General features: G+C 40.4%; 1 protein-coding gene and 1 long non-coding RNA gene across 2 annotated transcripts; one reads left to right on the top strand and one right to left on the bottom strand.

Moving 5' to 3' along the window:
• The first annotated feature begins 301 nt into the window (after nucleotides 1-301).
• LOC110015486 lies at nucleotides 302-755 on the top strand. Its single transcript, XR_002290694.1, has 2 exons — nucleotides 302-405; nucleotides 696-755. It is a non-coding gene; the product is annotated as an uncharacterized LOC110015486 (long non-coding RNA).
• Nucleotides 756-2,191: 1,436 nt separating this feature from the next.
• tob1 (transducer of ERBB2, 1) lies at nucleotides 2,192-5,866 on the bottom strand. The gene is made up of 2 exons (XM_004071497.3): nucleotides 5,520-5,866; nucleotides 2,192-4,376 (listed from the first exon to the last, which is right to left on the bottom strand). Exon 2 carries the CDS (start codon nucleotides 4,153-4,155, stop codon nucleotides 3,133-3,135), a length of 1,023 nt encoding a protein of 340 aa, XP_004071545.1. The 5' UTR covers nucleotides 4,156-4,376; nucleotides 5,520-5,866; the 3' UTR covers nucleotides 2,192-3,132.
• Nucleotides 5,867-18,193: the final 12,327 nt, after the last annotated feature.

The raw sequence follows: 18,193 nt of genomic DNA, 5'->3' as shown, positions 1-18,193 counted from the left end.
TTTATTTTTTTTAGATTTTTGGTTTTCCTCTGCAGAAAGGAGCAGATGGAGGACAGACAAACGAGAACACCAGGGATGGATCATTTGGAAACTAGAAAAGATGTAAACAATGGTTTGCTTAAGGCTGAATGGGAAATAAAGGTGGATAGGTTCTCTGGGTTGGGGCCTCAGCTTGCCTCTGCGGGGCACAGATAAGGCGTGGTGAGCTAATAGTCAGAGAAAAGCTCAGTATCTTCCAGCTTATCGTTGCTCAATCAGCTTCCCGAAATAGATGTGAGGTTGGACTGGGGCAGAGCCAATAACTGTTTTCTGCTGAGGAAGGTGACATTACCATACGGCCTGGTTGGCTGGCAGGGAGGCAAGCTGAGCTCCACCTGTTTTTATGACAGCCAAGGCGAGGTGGGGGTGAGCTCGGGCCACGTTTCAGTGGTCTTTTTAAAACCTCTTTTATTGCTGTTTCTTTTTTTTTGCTCCAACCTGATCTTTTCTTGTGTTTTCTCCTTTTTTTATGCCTTCAAATCATGTGTTTAAGAAAATAGAGGTGAAATTATTAAAATATGTTTTATTCTAGTAAATTCTTCTCAATTTGTGTCTCAAAACACTCATCTTGGTGTTTGTTTGAACAGTAAAATGAATGTAACTGCTTATAAATAAAGTTAAAGTGGGTTTGCTGACTGTTCTCTCCCTTCTGGCAGAAGTGACCTCCCTGGTGTCAACCTCCTGATAAGTCACAGCATGTGTGGAGTGACAGCCTGGAAAAAAATGGAGCAGTTGATATGGTGGGGGGGCGAGGGTCTCCTTTCTGCCCCCCCCCCCCCCCCCCCTCATTCCCCACACAGGGAGTCCCACATGTGATTTACAGCAAAACCGTCACCCACTGGAGGGGTATTTCAGGGTGACCCGTTCCCCGCAGCCTTTCCTTCAGAGGCCTACGTGCGCACAAACACAGAGTCACGGAGAAGCATAAACAAACATTCTCCTCCCCACCCCGTCCCGCTATCGGCACACGCCGTGAACTTTACTCAGTCGTATCAAGCCCCGAGCGCGTCAGGGAACGGTGGGACAGACGAGCCGTGATGAGCCAGCTCCGGCGGGGCCCAAATTTGGCAGCAGGGGTCAGGGTGACAGCGACCCGACGTCCAAACGCCTCTCGTCAACAGCAGTGAGACCAAACTAGCCTCAACTTTTAGGGGAATCATCAGATTATAGTCAAATATTATTTAAAAATTGTTTAAAACTTTTCACAGCTGTCAGCACTTGTAGGTCATTGAACCAACTCAATTATGTTCATTATACCTATTTATTATGTAATGTATATGTAACTAATCTGCTTTCTTTCCTTTTCTGTTAAGAAAATAAAAGCAGAATACAAAACTGCAGCCTCTTGGTTTCACTCCAGCTACTTTATAGTTCTAAATGAAAAGTTGTGGATCAAATTCTGCCGTCCACATAAAAAAAACAGTCCTTCCAGTTATTTGTTAACAGACCTCGTGGTCTGGGACACTAGGTGAAATGCAAGCAGTCAGCTTGGCCTTCTGTCACACAGTGATCAACACCGTTATTTAACACTTGAACTGCCCTCATTCTGTTCCAGCTGCGTACAACGCACTGGGATCATGTAAGCGGGCTCCTTGGAGGTTTATGTGCCTTCCAGAACCTGCTACTGCCAGGCTCACCAACCTGTAAAACCAGGGGGCCCGGCTCTAAGCTCACGGGGCTCACACCGTAAACCAACTCCCACTGAGCAAGAGAAATAATGTCTGTTTAATAGTTGCAACAGATTGGTAAGCACTCTTATGGAGTGTTAAGCTGCTGAGACCAGTAAATCTTCATCACAAGCACAGAAAATAAACTGTGCTGAGATATACTATTATCTGGTATTAGTTTAAATTCCTATGGATCAGCTGTGATCTATAGCTTTTATATTCATGAACCCCAGCATTGAGGAGAGGTGAATGGATGTTAGCCAAGAACATAATGTACGAAATTGATGATTAAAAAGGAATAACCGGATTCATGACTTTAGGGAAAGGAGCTGGAGTTTTGTCTGGACATGTTCAGCCCCAAGAAGGAAAGGGCTTGGTCTTCACTTCCTCCCAAACACCACCAAAATAAAGCGTTTTGTTTTTTCTCTCTCCAAGCTTTTGGTTTTAAAACTAACTTAATAAAGTGTAAGACACTGACTCAATACTTTTGTTATACCGTTTGCTTTTATCAAGTATTGCACAATGTAGGTACAAAATTAATATACGATTACATTTTGTCCATTATATAGCAAAAATCTTTAAACTCTTAACAGAAAATACAACTCTTATGTTTTCAAAAAAAAGCAAATATTCTTAAATCCCACCACTACGGAATATTCTGTACACAATCTTCAGGGTAGTCCATGTTTTTGTTTTGTTTTTTTATTTATTTTTTTTAAACAGATGAATTCAGGTTTTTTTTGTATATTTTTTTAATAAAAAAAAAAGAAAAACATAAAGTTGCTGCAGCCATCACAGATCACTGGAGTAGTAAAAAGATATAAATGCAATACCATGTCGTAGAAACAATAGATACTCTGATATTTTACAAACTCTTGTACTAAATTAAATTATACAATTAGAAAAAGACCAGGAAATCCCACTTATTTCTGCCAATTTTTTGACAAAATTGGCGATGTCCAGTTATGTTTTAAATACTGAAAGAGGCCATGACTTGTGATGATGTCTCTCTTTTTTTTCTTCTTTTTTTTTAATATATATATCTTAAAACAGTTACATAAAAAAAATATTTTGTGCTTGGTTGGCAAAAGAAATGACAACGATGCATTCGTAAGTTTAGGTAACCAAGCTTGGACATCTTGTACTACAAGCTTCATTGTTTAAAGAAAGAAAGAAAAAAAAGAAAACATTATAACTCAAGGGGGCGAAGAAATTCTCCCTCGGGCTCATGCTGTGACTCGAAACTGAGATCTTACAGGTTTACAAGTCTTTTTTTTTTATCTTTTACTTTGACATTCTGTTTTTTTGTTTACACTTTTTTAAGTTGTTTTTTTTTTTGAAAATGTGCATCTGTTTTGCTACCCCCCCATCACATTATCTCTGGTCATTTCTGCATGAAGTAGCTTAAGTAGTACTTTTACGCGTACTAGTTGGCCATGACTGGCTGGAATTGCTGGTTAGAATACTGCATGTTGCTCAAGCTGAAATTCAAGCCATCCATGAGGGACTTGTCGTTAAGGCCACCGTAGGCCGCAAACATATCGAAGGCATTGCTGTACTGCAGCGGGCTGAGGCTGAGCGAGCTGTCTCCTGGGAACAGAGCACTCTGGCTACCCTGGCCCTGCAGGGGAGGGAACACGAACTCCTTGGCATTCGGGGACAAGGCGGAGGGCTTTGGGTGCTGCTGTGGGCCAAGGCCCAGCCCGTACAGCGAGTGCATGGAGGTGGAGATGGCTTTCTGTTTGAGGAGACTGTTCACATTCAGGCCCAGGTTGGTGGGAGAGGTACGGGCCGCTTTGTTCCCAGCGTTGCTGCCGCCGTTGTTGTTGCTGCTGCGTCCACTGCTCTTCATCTTTGTGGAGCCAAACTTGGTAGCTGCGAAAGTGGCTGTAGTGAAGGTTAAAGGCTGAGTGGAGCGGGGCATGAAGGTGGGGCTGACTGCCGCCGAGTGGCCAAATGGGGGAGAAGGAGAGCTGGAGCCCGGAGAGGCACCGTTGGCAGGTTCACTGATGGGCATGAAGACCTGCGCTTCAGGGTTGAAACTGTTCTTGATCTCCTTGTCCAGATCGAGCCCTCCATTGTTGGCTCCACTTTCGTTGCTGTCATCGACATACAATACTTTGATGGGCCCCTTCTCTCCAATCTGATAGGACACCTCATAGGGGTCAATCCACACGCTGAGGTCCTGGGGCAGGTTATTGCGAACATCCTCGATCTCTAGCCCGCTCTCTTTGGCTGCTTTCTCCACCACAGGGTCTACCTTCTCCCCCACGTGGATGCATCGGAATCCTGAGCCTTTGTATGGCTTGTCTGGGTACCAGTGTCCTTCATATTTCTGCTTCAGCTGCCTCTCAAGCTCCTCGCCGAAGATGTTGACCCGCCTCCTGGGCAGCTTATTGTACAGGTACGAGATGATGAAGTTGAGAGCTACTTGGATTTCAAGCTGCATAGCGGACTGCTGAAGTGTACCAGATGTGTGAAGATTAGCTTCTTCTGACCTTGAACGTGTCCACCGGGTCTGCTTTGTTTATCCGTGTTTGGCAACACAGACGTGCTCCAGGCAGGGTGGCAAAAGCGACCGGGACGTGGGTGAAACAGGTTGGAAAATCAAAAAGTGCTGGTTTTGTGATGCAGTGGTGTCCCTCCACAGGGTGTTTAGTACTTTTTTTCCTGCAAAAAAACAAAGAAAGGGGATAAATACTCGAGGAAAGACAACTTATCCACCAAATAAGTATCTGAAATGACCAAAAACGAGGACAAAATATAATAAAGAAATCAAAATCTGTTTATGGCTGATCGGTATGCAGACATAGTAGAGCACAGATCCATCTTTCACTAGAGCTGGGAATCTTCTTACATAATAAGCTAGAGTGGCCCCAGAAAGCAGAATGGAGACAAAGTACGGTGAGGACCGTGCATTTATTTACAGTCAACGTAGCTAAGTTAACGCCTAGTCAATAATACCCGCTGGAAGCCAAGTTAGTGAGGAAACGATCTGGATTTCAGAGCTCCTAAACCTCTGTCACGGGACTGGTTCTGTGTGTAGAGATCTCATTAGGCTAGAGCTTCCCCACACTGAAAACAATGTCCAAATAAGACTTGGCAAACTGTGTCGACACCCATGTTTAGTGGTTTCAAGGGGAGTGGGGGGGGGTGACATCCTTTCCTCTGGAGCATATGTTTGGTGGAAAAAAATGATGTGCAAACGTTCACGGACATCCACGGCACGCGACCTGATCTGATAAAAGCCTGTCAATGACCTGTTGATAGGCTCAGAGACCAAAATCTAGAACATTCTAAACGGTCATTTTACTCTGAAGGGAACTATTTTCAATGAGGAGGTGGAACCCATTTCTACTCGACTCACGACTAGCTTGAAGGAAACTATTTTAGGAGCCATTTCGATTATTAGAGCTCCTAAAAATAGAAAGACAAAAAAATATACGACTTGGTGGTGACGTCAAAACCGTGTGACAGCAAAATGAATTTATTGTCGTTGATTGATATAATCTTGCGCCATCGTTGTGCCAGTTGCTCTAGCGGAGAAAAACTACCAAAATATGTCGCTTTTCGGGGTTGAGAAAGGTCAAAAATGGGGGATTAATTGCCCTTTTTGTACAGCCGGTGCCGTTTTTCCATGAAAATATAACACCCGAATAGCAAACACCGACCGTCTCTGCACGTACACCCCTCCCTAACTTCCACAGGACTGACGCAGCAAATCAGCTTAGAAAGTGCGAACACGGCTATAAAACGACAGCAAACATAAATGCAGACACTACAAGACGGGAAAAAGAAGTCGGGCATACTTACTTTTCGTAAAAAATAAAGATTCTCAGTAGTTCTGAAGTACCGTTGGTTAGTGCAAATAGGAATAAAGTATAAATACTTTCTTTACATAGGATATATTATCAGTTTTACAAAAAATATTCCAGTAAATGTAGGTTTCGGAGGATTGGCGTTTACGGTTTGCTTCGGTTTCTGTTCTTAAGGTTATTTTGCGTGTTTAAAGTCCTCTTTCAGCAGGCTTGCAGAGCAGCTCCCTCCTACACGGGAGTTTCGCAACTTCGTCCCCTTCTTGTGTTGCGTTGCCTTTATTTATAGATTTCCTCCGCCATGGGCACGAGGGAGGCGGTGATGCGGTTTCAGAGGTCAAAACAATACTGGCGAACGCTATTGGCCTGTTCGAGAAGTCCCTCCCTCGGAACCCGGCATTTTTCGAGCGTTCATTGGCTCATCAGGCTGTCAATCAGGACATTTGATTCCAAGAAATGGGAGGGACTCTCATGCACAGGGTTTGCGTCAGAGATAACATAGGTCTTTACTGACAACGAAAAGGGTATAAATAAACTGATAATGCGAAGGAAATAATGTAGTTTTGATACATTTTTTATTCCTACCTGAAACTTGACAAACCGTTATATATAATAGTATAAATACTAGTCAATGAGCTTTGGACATGGACAGTTTATGTGTTTTTTTAATCACATGAATTAAATTAACTTATTCCTGTTTCAATAACGGTAGTGTTCCCTGAAAGTTCTTTCTTTATTTATTTATTTATTTCATTTTGGCTTGAAACGCAGCAGGAATGGGGATGAATACAGGTTTAATGCCTGAAAGGAGATTCCCTGCAGCGGAACAATACAGCTGGCAGCAGTGTGGGTGGTGCCGTGTGCTATCTAGAAAACACAAGCGCTGATTGGTCGAAAACGGGGCAGGAGTCCTACTGGTGTATCCGTATCCAAGGTGCTGATGCAGGCAGCGCACGTCATCGCTCTGGTAAACGCACGCTGTCGCCCAGCTTAAAGTGCACTAACACATCAAACTATGCTAATGACACCAACTCGGTGCTCGGGGGCTGCAGTAATGCATCACACACACACACACACACACACACACACACACACACATAGAAGTGTTTTTATTGTTTATGGTGAGGGGCTAATATTGTAGACGAAACACAGTCGAGCAGTTAAAAGGGAGGAATGCTACTTTCATAGACAACTCCGTAATGGAAAACAGCAGTCTGTCTTGTATGGAAGGGACAGAGTGGACTTTGACTTGAGTGGAGTCATGTGCTTGTTGTATAAGTGTGTGCAAAGGCCTTCTTTGTATGGATCAAACACAAAAGACACACCATATCTTAACATTGGACCCTTAGATATTCACTCTGCGAGTGAATTTTTAGGATCAATTAAAAGTATATATAATTGAGTCTGAGTTCTTTAACTACTCACAATTGAGTGCACTATAGTGAATTTCTATGGCTTTTCTATGTCCGAATTCCCTTCCTACTCCCTAACTATTAAAAAAACAATATTGTGCGGGCCTATCTAGTTCTCTGGAGTGTAAGAGCAGTTTGGACTATATGCTCACTACTTTTTTTTTTTAACAGCGAACATGACGTCAAGGCCTTCACAAAGTAAAAACCTAATAAATAGGAACATTTTACGAAGACTATTTATGAATCCACTGTGTTCTGAAGATGAAAATGTGGAGGGTTTTAAAAAAACACATATTATTTCACAAAAATTCTTCAAACGCAAAACATTGAGGTCTACACTCACCAATCTAGTGAGTATCGATAGATTCTGACAGCACTACAAAATGGCAGACTTTATAGTGCACTGTAGTGAGTTGTTAAAAAATTTCAACACAATCTACAATTCCAAAATCTAGTGCCCTAAAAATTTCCCAAAAGTATCGGTAAAAAAGCCAGTGTGCATCATTGACTGTATAAGGAAACTGGACTGAGGGATCCCTCCATCCTCAGGTTCCAAGTACCCACTGGTCCCAATAAGCCAAATATTACTCAATCATTATATCAGTCAGAGTAACATTTCTTAACCAATCTTGCTAATTTTATTTCCATATTTTTTCTTTATTGCAAGTTATTCAAGCTATAAATTGGTCAATTAGATGCCCTCAATAAAAGTAGGTGGTCTCGCATTGAATATTCAAAACATTTTTATTGACAGAATCTCCCAAGTCCGCTTTCATCTGGTTCCAACATGTTAACGTCCGCATCGCAAAAAAATGGCGACTGAATCGACCTAATTTTCTACGGGTGATGGCAAACTTGCTCAGTCCAGTTCTCTTATACAGTCAATAGTGTGCAACAATGCTCACTAGATTGGCGAATATAGACCACAATGCATTGCATGTTAAATGATTTTTCATGTGAAATAAAGTGTTTTGGTTAAATATTTATAAACCATGCAAGTTTTTATCTTTGGAAGAGTGGGCTCATAAATAATCTTGGTAAAATGTTCATACTTTTTAGGTTTTAACTTAATGAAATCAGTGACATGTTATAAAAAATAATAGTGAGAATGGTGTCCAAATTGCTGTGAAAATCCAGGGCACTACATAGTTTTTTAGTTGTTAGGGAGGGAATTCAGACACCACCTATGTGTTGTTTTCTGTTTCTGGATGTAAACACTCCACTTCCTTCCTACTCATTTTGTGAAACTCAAGCTGTCTTAAACCTCTTTGCACTAGTAATAAACAGCCGTCACCTGACAGAGCAAGGTCGGCAGCCATAATGAGGCATGCTAAGACTGCTATATTGTCTTAGGGTGTAATCCTCTAATGATTAAAGCCTAATGCATCCACTACACTACAGCCTCTGTCACTTCTGCTTATGAAGAAGTGTAACACCTAAATATATCTAATCTCCCTCCCCTCCGTCAGTGCCTTTAGTCTGTTTCCAGTGATGCAAGTGTGGGCAGAGCCAGAAACAAGGTAAAAAGTCATTTACAAAGTGTTTGAGTTCATTTGAGGATTTTTTTTAAACTGCTAACACCTTAAAGAGGAAATGAAATCATGCTGTTCAGACATCACATCCTTTAAACACATCTTTAAAAAACCCTCACCTTTGTAATCTCACCCAGAAGTCAAAGAATAAAAAAAATATTTTCTCTATCAACAACTGGTCTTAGATTTATATTTTTATTATGCTAAATTACCTTTTTTTTCCTTCACACTTTTTAAGAAATATGTTAAATATTTGCAAAAACGTTTGTTTTGCTCTGAGCTGTCAAGCTCAAACTCCGTCTCAAAGCAATCAATTGATTCTTTGCTCTGGATGTGCTGGATTTATACATCATCACATACTACATGAAAACGAACAAATGGCACCTAAACAGACAAGATCCCTCTTCCGTTGTATACAACACTTCCATGTCTGCTTTGCCTCCTTCCTTTCCCTTTTCTTTCCCCCTGCCTGGTTGCCCTCCCCTCTCGAGCTCAGACGGAAAGCCTTTGACGTCACTGGTTGTTATTACTTAACACAGCTCTGCAGAGCGCCCTGGGCTCCTCGTAATAGACAGATGCTTTGCTTTCCCCTTTGAAGAGCAAATGAGGTGGTGGGCGAGACAAGCAACCCAGGAGTCAAATTGAGACGAAGACTGCGGGTTAAAACGGGGGGGTCGGGCTGGAGTCTTTTTTCCCCCCATTTCATGGAGCCAAAATTAAACTGAGATGAATTTCAGAATCTAAATTTTCCCACAGAGCAACAATAGAGCCACTCTCCCCGTGGGGAGTTTTAGTAAATATTAGTCTTTAAAGAATTGATTAAATATGACATTGATTCAATTTTTTTATAATGCAAAACATGCATTCTTGTGACATTTTTTGTTGGAAAAAAAAAAACAAACATGGAAAAAATAATCCTTGGTAGTGAACTAAGCTGCACTGTAAGGCTGCGTCCACATGGCCATCAGCAAAGTGCGTTCAAGTGACCACTTGCAAGGAAAATTCGATGCAAATGCAAGTAAATTCTTGTTTCAGGCTTCCGCAATTCTCACGTTGAAGCGCCGCTATGCAATTTTTTGAAGTATGGTCGGGACCTCTACGTACAAATTAGGCATTCATTAATCACGCACTGGGAGTTCAACCAGCAGAACTTTTGACTGCAAATTCACTCAATCATAAAAACGCATACCTTTGACCAATTGGAGACTCAGATATGGTAGTGACTTGTGGGCAGTGTCCTTTTCAAAACACAGATGTGCTAACCGTTGTAAACATGATCATGGAGGAGATATTAATAGTTGCGGGTTTTGCCCGCCCGAGATTATGTAACACCAAGTCTTTCGTATTTCGGAATAGAGCTGTGAAAGAAAAAGCCTGGAGTAAGATTTGCCAGGTTTGCACCACTTTGACATTTTGCGCCAAGCTTCTTCCAATTGTAGATAAATGCGCTAGTAGCAGGCAGCGACAGTCCGGTTTGAACACCATATGCTAAAAGCCTGCTGAAGAATGCCCATTTAGTGCGTTCTTGAATGTGCATCACCCGGTGTAAATGTAGTAGAAAACGTATGTCCTTTTGGATCTGTGACAGTACACCTCCAGCCAACAGGTACAATATTTTGATCTCAGGTTCAGCCTCTTCGCTTTGCAAAAAGAATACTGAAGCTCAACAAGAGGAACGTAAAGAAGGAATGAAAGGAGCGACAGAAATCAGAGCTCATGATTGATCAGCATTAGTTTGAATGCATCGGAAAACATCTTCTTATTTCATAGCTTGAACTCCTGCAAAAGTCACCCACTTAGTGTGGCATCTCTTTGCAAATCACAAACATCTAGGATGTAGGCAAAAGATGACACAATTTCATTTTCTTTTAGCTTTCGAACAGCTTGTCAGCTGGGGCTGCCTATCAGACATCATGCACCAGTGGCCAGCGGTGAGTCACGCAGCATGCATCCACATGGAGGATTTACAGGGCGCGGTGTATGTAAATGCAGAGGTTGTGTGAGCAGTTGTCACGACAGAAGCATAAATACTTTTTTTTTCTTTCCTGTGCATAAGCCATCCAGGCTGTTACATAATTCATCTGATGGAAGGCTAGTAGTGCAACATCAATAAATCTATTTGCCATCAGGAGGGGAGAGCATTGCAGGGCTCAAATGCACGAAGCTGCTGAATGTGAAGCAGCCCATTTCTAATCTGTGCTCTCTTTTTAAACAAAGGAAATGCATTTCAGCTGAGGATGTTGAGTCTGATCACATTTGTTGATTTATAGATTCTCATAAAGGCCTTGGTTATATTTGATATTTTTTGTTGTTGCATGAAAATAAATTGGAACATCTCTAACTCATTGTCACATTTTGCAACCATTACAATGTCTTTTTTGGCCCGTAAATCACTGGTAAAACTTCAACTGGGCCCTTTTGACTTTATTACCTCATGTTTGCACCTGATGTGATAGTATAATTAAAACAGCAACATAAGAAAGGAAAGAAATCCAATGCAAACCTTTATGGATATTGACATAAGTGCACCTCCCTTTAATGGCTCCGTGCACATTAACTGACTCGAATGATAGAGCTACACCCTACAGTGCCTGAAGGACAAAGAGAATCAATTCAGTTATGAGACACGATAAAGCTACTGGACAGATAAGAGAAAGATGTGGAGGTATTTGTGATTCATCTGAGGCACTGACAGGCAACATCAGTTCTGATTTTGGTTAGTGCCTGACATCACCTTGGTTACCTTGTTTTATTTATTATCCTTTTTTTTTTTTTGGATCCTCCATCCTTCACGCCGTCTGAATGTAAAGTATTTCGTTGAGTTGACAGTCGTTTAAAAGAAGTCTGACTTCCGGCTGGGCTGTCTCCCAGATGCTGGGACATGGTACATGTTGCATGCGAGTCCCAAACAGCAGGACTGAATGTGCCAGACGGCGGCATGAATAACAATAAGAGCAAAGATCCATGGCTGCGTGTTACATAAAATATCCTATAGTGTTGCACTTGGAAGAGGAGATCTATTTTTGACAAGCCCACGGGCGTAGAAACCCTGGTACACACAACTCTGGAGAAGGAGCTGTATTGTAGGAATTCACATAAAAGTCCTGTTTCTGCTGATGGAGTTTGAAAGTGTGCCTGGATGCCTCGGGAAAGGGTGATTCGAACTGCTCCCTTTGTTTTTATAATCCTCTCACCCCCACAAAGTCATTTTCTGGTGTCTGCTCATGGTCAAGATTCAGCCCAAAAAACCCCCCAAAAGACTAGAAGGAGAGGATGAAAAAGAAATGCAAGCAGAAGACAGGGCTTTTGGAGATTTTTGTTCCACAACCTCTGCTGGATGGTATGTTTTTGACCAACTTTCACACCCAAATCATCCAAATGTAACTTTTTCTTCATGCGAAAACAACAGAAAATGGTGTTAATAAACCTCTTGTTTGCCTCTTTTGCCCTCCTGCGGGGTTCAGGATGTGAGAAAAAAATAGTTGAGAACCTCCTGGTGACGTTCTATTTACAGGAGATTTCTTTTTCATGTGAAAAAGCTCTGTGAAGAAAAACTTTTAAAATCCTCTCATTATGAGTTTAGACTTTATGTTTGGGAAACAAAGTCCACAGAACTACTCAACACACAGAGAAAAGTTGAATCTGAGAGCTTTCTTTACACTTTTGCCCCCACTTCTTGTGGGTTTCCATGAACTTGGCCTGTACTATTTTACATCTTCCACCCATATGGGTCAATTACAACCTGCAAATGTTGCCAGGGGAATTTTGTGGTGATGCATCAGAGCAAACGCTCATTGACTTGTGGAGCTTCTCGTAATTGGGCCACTTTTGAAGCATTTTGTGAAAATAGCATCATCACAATAGCAGTTAGTGGGGGACATGAGCTGATGTATACAAATAGTTTGGAGGATACGAAGGCCTGGGCTCTACAGTTACCAGGAAAAAAGTCAAAAGGCAAAGAACATCAATAAAAAAGGAGCTAGGAGGAAAAAAAATCAGGTAATTAAACTTGTACAGTAGCAGACAGAAAAACTGATTTCCTGTTTAAACAAATTCAAGTCATCAGAGTGAAGACCACCTCCAGACAAGCAGAGAGAGCGTGATTAAAAACACTTCAGGAGGGTTTTGGACTGCAGTCCGATGCTCTTCTCATAATTCTGATTAGACCTGTCCATGGGCAGACGCAGCAGGCAATTAGGATTCACAGAGAGGAATTAAAAGTACACAGCAGGAGCCGTCTGCAGAGACGTGTGCCTGATAGATGAAAGTAGAGATAGAGCCAGAAAACAGAGAAGGAAGATGAAGGGGGGAAAAGAGAGAGGAGGGGGGTAATAATTCCACGGTTGTATTGACCAGAGGGAGAATGTGGAAAAATACTTCCTTGAATCTATATACCGGTACTCAGAAACCTTCTAAGAGATGGACACAATTTCATGCATCTCTGAGCAGGCCGGAGTCCATATCTGAATGCATAATTACCATCACCTATAGAGCATGAGCAGAGCACGCCTGTATCACTCATTTGTGCGCAGAATCAATAGATGAAGCGGCAATGACGAAATCTCAAATTGGCATTCTAATCTTTCCACAGCAGACCATTATTTGAAGCCCCACTCCGATCATCTATTTTCAAAGCGTTCCCAGTGGTCTTTTAGTGATGATTATGCTGATTTTAGCCAAAATCTGAAAATCTGTGTTGTTTTATCTGTCAAAATGAAGGAATCAACAGAATAGAGTTTTATTTACAAGACAACAGATAGAGCAGCACCAAAAGGAAGCAGAGCGCTTCCCTCATTAGAGGGGAAAAAAACAGGGTTTCCAGTTTATTAAAAAAACAAACATATCGTACCAGTCTGCAACCCATTTTAAGATCCATAGCTAATTCTACTGATCATGTAACATTGCCGAGAAAAAACGTCACATCCTGAGCATTCTTTATATAATAAAAGTTGCTGCTGTGTCTTCCTCAACTAGTTAAAAAAAGTGGTGAACTTCAGGGAGTTTTGTTTTCTTTCAAGCCTTATGGTTATGTAAATATTATGCAAATGAATTCAATGGTTATGTAAGAAGCTTTTTCTCCAGGAAAACTGATTTGGTATTGACTGAAACCAAACTCTCATACTTGAACCAAATGCCTTTGTCTGTAATATTTATAGTCTTTTTCTGTTTTTATATTTCGTTGTAATGAATTTTAAAGACACAAATACTTCAAAATGTTTTTTAGGTCACAAGTTTTATTCAAAAACAGAAAAGAAAACTTTAAATTATGGTTTATTTTGGTTGGTAATTTCAATTGTTAACCTTTTTTTAACCATTTTTAAAAGCTTTTTTTCCACAATGTTTGGTGAAAGATAAGGTAAAATATGATTTTAAGATGCATTTATTGTCAGGTGTTTAGAAGGAAAAGTATATATTTAATTATCTCAAATGTAAAACGTGAAGGTGGTAAGGGTCTCTTTTACTCCTTTTTTATTGGGCATTTTGACATATATTTTCAGGTCAAAGAACACGTCAATCTGGCTCAAAACAGTATTGCTTGTTTTAAAGATTTTATGAGAATTTGAACCTTCACTCAAGTTTCTCTTAGGTCAGCAACATATAATCATCCGTTATGTGGAAAGCAGACAAAATGCACAATTTTAATAATAGTTACAGTCAGTTGTGTTCATTTCAAAGAACTCCATAGTCTTGGCGCAGCACCGTGTCTGAATATGCATGCTTCTGAGAGCCTGAGTCATGCCAGATCTCCAGCTGCATTATCAATGAGTAACATGCACACAGATATGTGCTAACTCTGACAGCTGAGCAGGACTCTCGGCAGCCGTTGGTTGTACCTGTTTTTGAAACAGATATGGCATCATGGAGTGAGTGATGCATACTTAAAATCCGAACAGGATATCAACCTTTCCCTTTATTTAGCCTCTGTCGCAAATGTGTGCAAATATTAGATGACAGAGTGGTACATGCAAACCAGTTGGAAAGGAAAACTAACAAGAGTTGTGTCGTTGGTTTGGATTTTTGTATGCTTTTTACAAAAAAAAGTACAATTGCTTATAAAATTAATTGTAGAAAACACCACCTTACACTCATATAAAGTGATAAAATGACTTCTAAAAGATGCCCCAAAACACTAACTACCTTTTTTAATTGAGATTTTGTGCCCCTAAAAGTGCTGACCCTGTCGATAAGACATCAAAGCATTGACCCCTGGCTCACCACTCACACACAAATCTTTGTATTTGACATAATGGTGCCATGGATGATGTCTTTGGACAACTGGTGAGTTCACTGGAGAAAGTGGGAGGGACTCCGAGGACATGTGACTAAGGTTGTGACCTCTCAGACATTTAAAGGAAGTTGTTTGAAGTTGATTAGACCATGAAAACCCATAGTGACATCAGCTTAACAGAAAAATGAGTGGTCCACTTGGTTTTTGGTAAAATATACAATTTTATTTTTAAGAAACTATGGGTCAGAGTTCTTATGGGTTAGGGAACTCTGCAGAATACTTTAGTATGTTCAGGGTGAATAAATGGGACATAGTTTTGTTTTTTATGGTTCAAAAAGCATCGTACAGCAGCAAACACAACAGGTTTTTTGACAGATGTCTCGGACTTTTGAAACCAGAATTCTTTTATATCTTGAAAACAATTAAGTGTATAAACTATTTCAATGAAACCTCTACTTGTTAAAAAAAGTCATTTTTCTGTTTCATCAGACTCAATGAAGTGTAGGCCTCTTTGAGAACATCACCTTCACCCAATCATCCAGTCTGTTGTGCAAAACTGTGATTTCCCATTTTTCTTTTGGAACATCTGTCTTTCATAACTTGTGCTGAGAATTTTCTATTATACAGGGGCACAGCTTTTGGATTTTCTAACCCAAGACCTCAATGGCAGCTTCTTTTTTTTATGTTCCTCCTGTAAAACATTCCTGGTTTTTTATTGAACTTTCTCCAAATTTTGGTCGTGCTTTAAAAAATTGTTCTTATTATTATTTCCACTGATAAACAAATTTTTCAAAATTGTTTTAGAGATACTTTTATTATTTTACCTGAGACCTCTTGTTGGGTTTTTTTCTTTTACTGGTAATCTAGCCTGCTTACATTTCTGTGTAAACAACCCCCTAATCACATCAGTGATGACAGGGTTCTTTGAACGGTCTTATGCCTTTCCCCTCTCTTCATCCATCAAAATAATGACCCAATTTAAAGCAGCTAAGCTGATTGAAACCTACAATTCACCTTCACAGTGTGTTGACGTAACTCGGAGCGGTCGCGGTATCCACCCACCACAGAGGCAGCAGAGAAAAGAAAAATCAACAGAAAAGATAAAGAAAAAAAATTCACATTTTTCTGGTCTACAAAGCACAATTTTTGCCACTTAAGTTTCACAAAAAGCGCCTTCCTTGATCATCTCAGGACCAGTTCTTGGCTTCCCCTACATGCAGACAAAACTCTCATTGATGCACAAGGCTCTGATGATGTCACGGTCACCATGGAAACTATTCTCACGGTCCCTCCTCCCTCTTCACTTTCACCTTTCTTCTGCATCCTTTAATTTACGCCACTCCATCTGTCTGTCATTTGTGTACGTGCTCCTGCAAACACACAGGTTGTATTAAAATGATGTGACTAATGTTGCCAGGACAACTGCAGGGTTACACCGAGAAAAACAGAGGCTGTCTTTTTTTTCTTTTTTTTGGCAATAAAGATAGCACAATGTGTTAATATTTGGTTCTCTCATCCTCCTCATCATTCTGTGGACAAACAGCTCACAAAGGCACTCACACACTATTTTGAAAGCATTAAGGAGGCCTTTTTTAAGACAGAAATTAGTGTTTTTTAGAGAAAAGCTGGACAATAAAGACAGTGGGTGTTTCGGATGCAAGTGAATGCATATTTATGACAGAGTGGGGGATATTGTCCTCTGAGGTGGGATGGTGGGTGAGTAATACATGGAAATAATGACAGAAAGAGAGATGGGAAGGGACAGCTATAAATACGATACAAAACAATCTCATTTGTGTTGCTTTTCTTAGTATTTTAACATCAGGAAGTCATTTATAATCAACATGATTATTGCCCATATTTTCCTACCCTTTTTGGGAATTTGCAACAGTTTGTTACTGCCACAGATAGCAAAAAATGAAGAAAAATGTGAGCTGCAGTCCACAGGAGGCTCTACATCTGTGGTTGGTTGAATTATTTATTATCCTGAAAGTTTGCTTTGTTTCTTTGTGGGAATCATCCAGACAATTTTATTCTGAAACTTTCACTTTTCGAAAAACACAACTATCCACACAAAAGGAAATGTACATTCATGGATGTATAAATACTGGCAAAATAGACGCTAATGCCAATAGAATTTTATCACTCAAGAGATTTTTCACAAACTCCATGGGATTTTGTCAAAAAAAAATAAGATTTCCTGTTTCTTTTTAACAGCAGCACAGATAGAGAGTAAAAACCAAAGCATATTCTGTCACTTTATGAGATCTTTTCATCATGTTGTTTTTTTATAATAGTTATTTGCATCTGCAGAAGAGGCAAAATTGTAGAATTAATATATGAAAGATTTTATTTTAAAGAAATCCCTGAGAACTTACCAAATGTCACGTTTGTTCATACTTAAATCAGCTAGGCAAACCAGATGTTCAAACTAAAAGTAAACTTGATCAGAAAATTAAGATTGCCTAATGCTGACATTTACACTTGAGGAAATTATGACCTTTCAGGTTTGTTGTAAGACAATTTTCAGTTCAATTCAATTTTATTTGTGTAGCCCAAATTCACAACAGTCGTCTTAATGGGCTTCGTACTGGTAATTGTAAAGTGAACATGCAATCAAAAGGATCATAGATGCATACAATTCAATAGGATAAATACTAAACTTTAAATTAACAGACTAAGCTAAACTGGGCATCCCTGCCCTTAGATCCTCCTTCGTGGTTTGGAAAAACTCCTAAAAAAACAGAATCCGCAAAAAACGAAGAAAGCTCAGGGTGCCCACATGAAGGAGGAATTCTCCCAAAGGACGGACAGGTGATGTACCAGAACGTATAGAGAAGAATTAACTTATCCAAATCTACAACTACATGCTTAAATAGTCCAATTGATGAGCTTCATCCAGATGAAGTTGGGGGACGGCTGGGGGCGCGAGACGAACCGGAGGCAGGATCCACAGCCAGGTGTAGGAGGAGTAGTAGAGGCAAGCCAGAGACAAGGTACACGGTCAGATACAGAAGCACAGACAAGCCAGAGGTGAGTACCACAGGAGGGGAGTGAGAAAGAGGGACAGTACATGAATCCATGACACCATCCATCTATTTTCCAAGAGAGTGCTTGCCACTGTGCCACCATGCAGCCCCACTTTAATGTTGTTTTATCTTTCGGTACATTCCGTCGGGTCGCCACGGCAAATCAGCTTTCACTGATTCATACAGATAAAAATTCTACGACAGATGCCTTTCCTGATACTGAATTTTATCCAGGCTGGGGATCGGCACAGGGAGACCCAGATCAGATCTGTGTGTGAATGTGTGTGTGGACATGGGTAAATGGGACTGTGCCTGTAAAGTGCTTTGGATCTTCTTAGAAGGTAGTAAAGAATATTTAAGTATACGCCATTTTCTGAAAGTCTTGAAAAAGGTAAAAAAATATTTTTTTTGAAAAATATATATTTCAACCAATCATTCATTTAGGTGTCATGGTGCCTCTGTCAGTTCTC

Source organism: Oryzias latipes, chromosome 8, assembly GCF_002234675.1.
Source record: "Oryzias latipes chromosome 8, ASM223467v1".
NCBI lineage: Eukaryota > Metazoa > Chordata > Actinopteri > Beloniformes > Adrianichthyidae > Oryzias > Oryzias latipes.
Note: the sequence above shows the minus strand (reverse complement) of the source record. Positions and strands in the feature narration are given on the sequence as shown.

Coding starts and splice junctions, on each gene's coding strand:
- tob1 (XM_004071497.3), bottom strand. CDS start 4,155: ATGCAGCTTGAAATCCAAGTAGCTCTCAACTTCATCATCTCGTACCTG.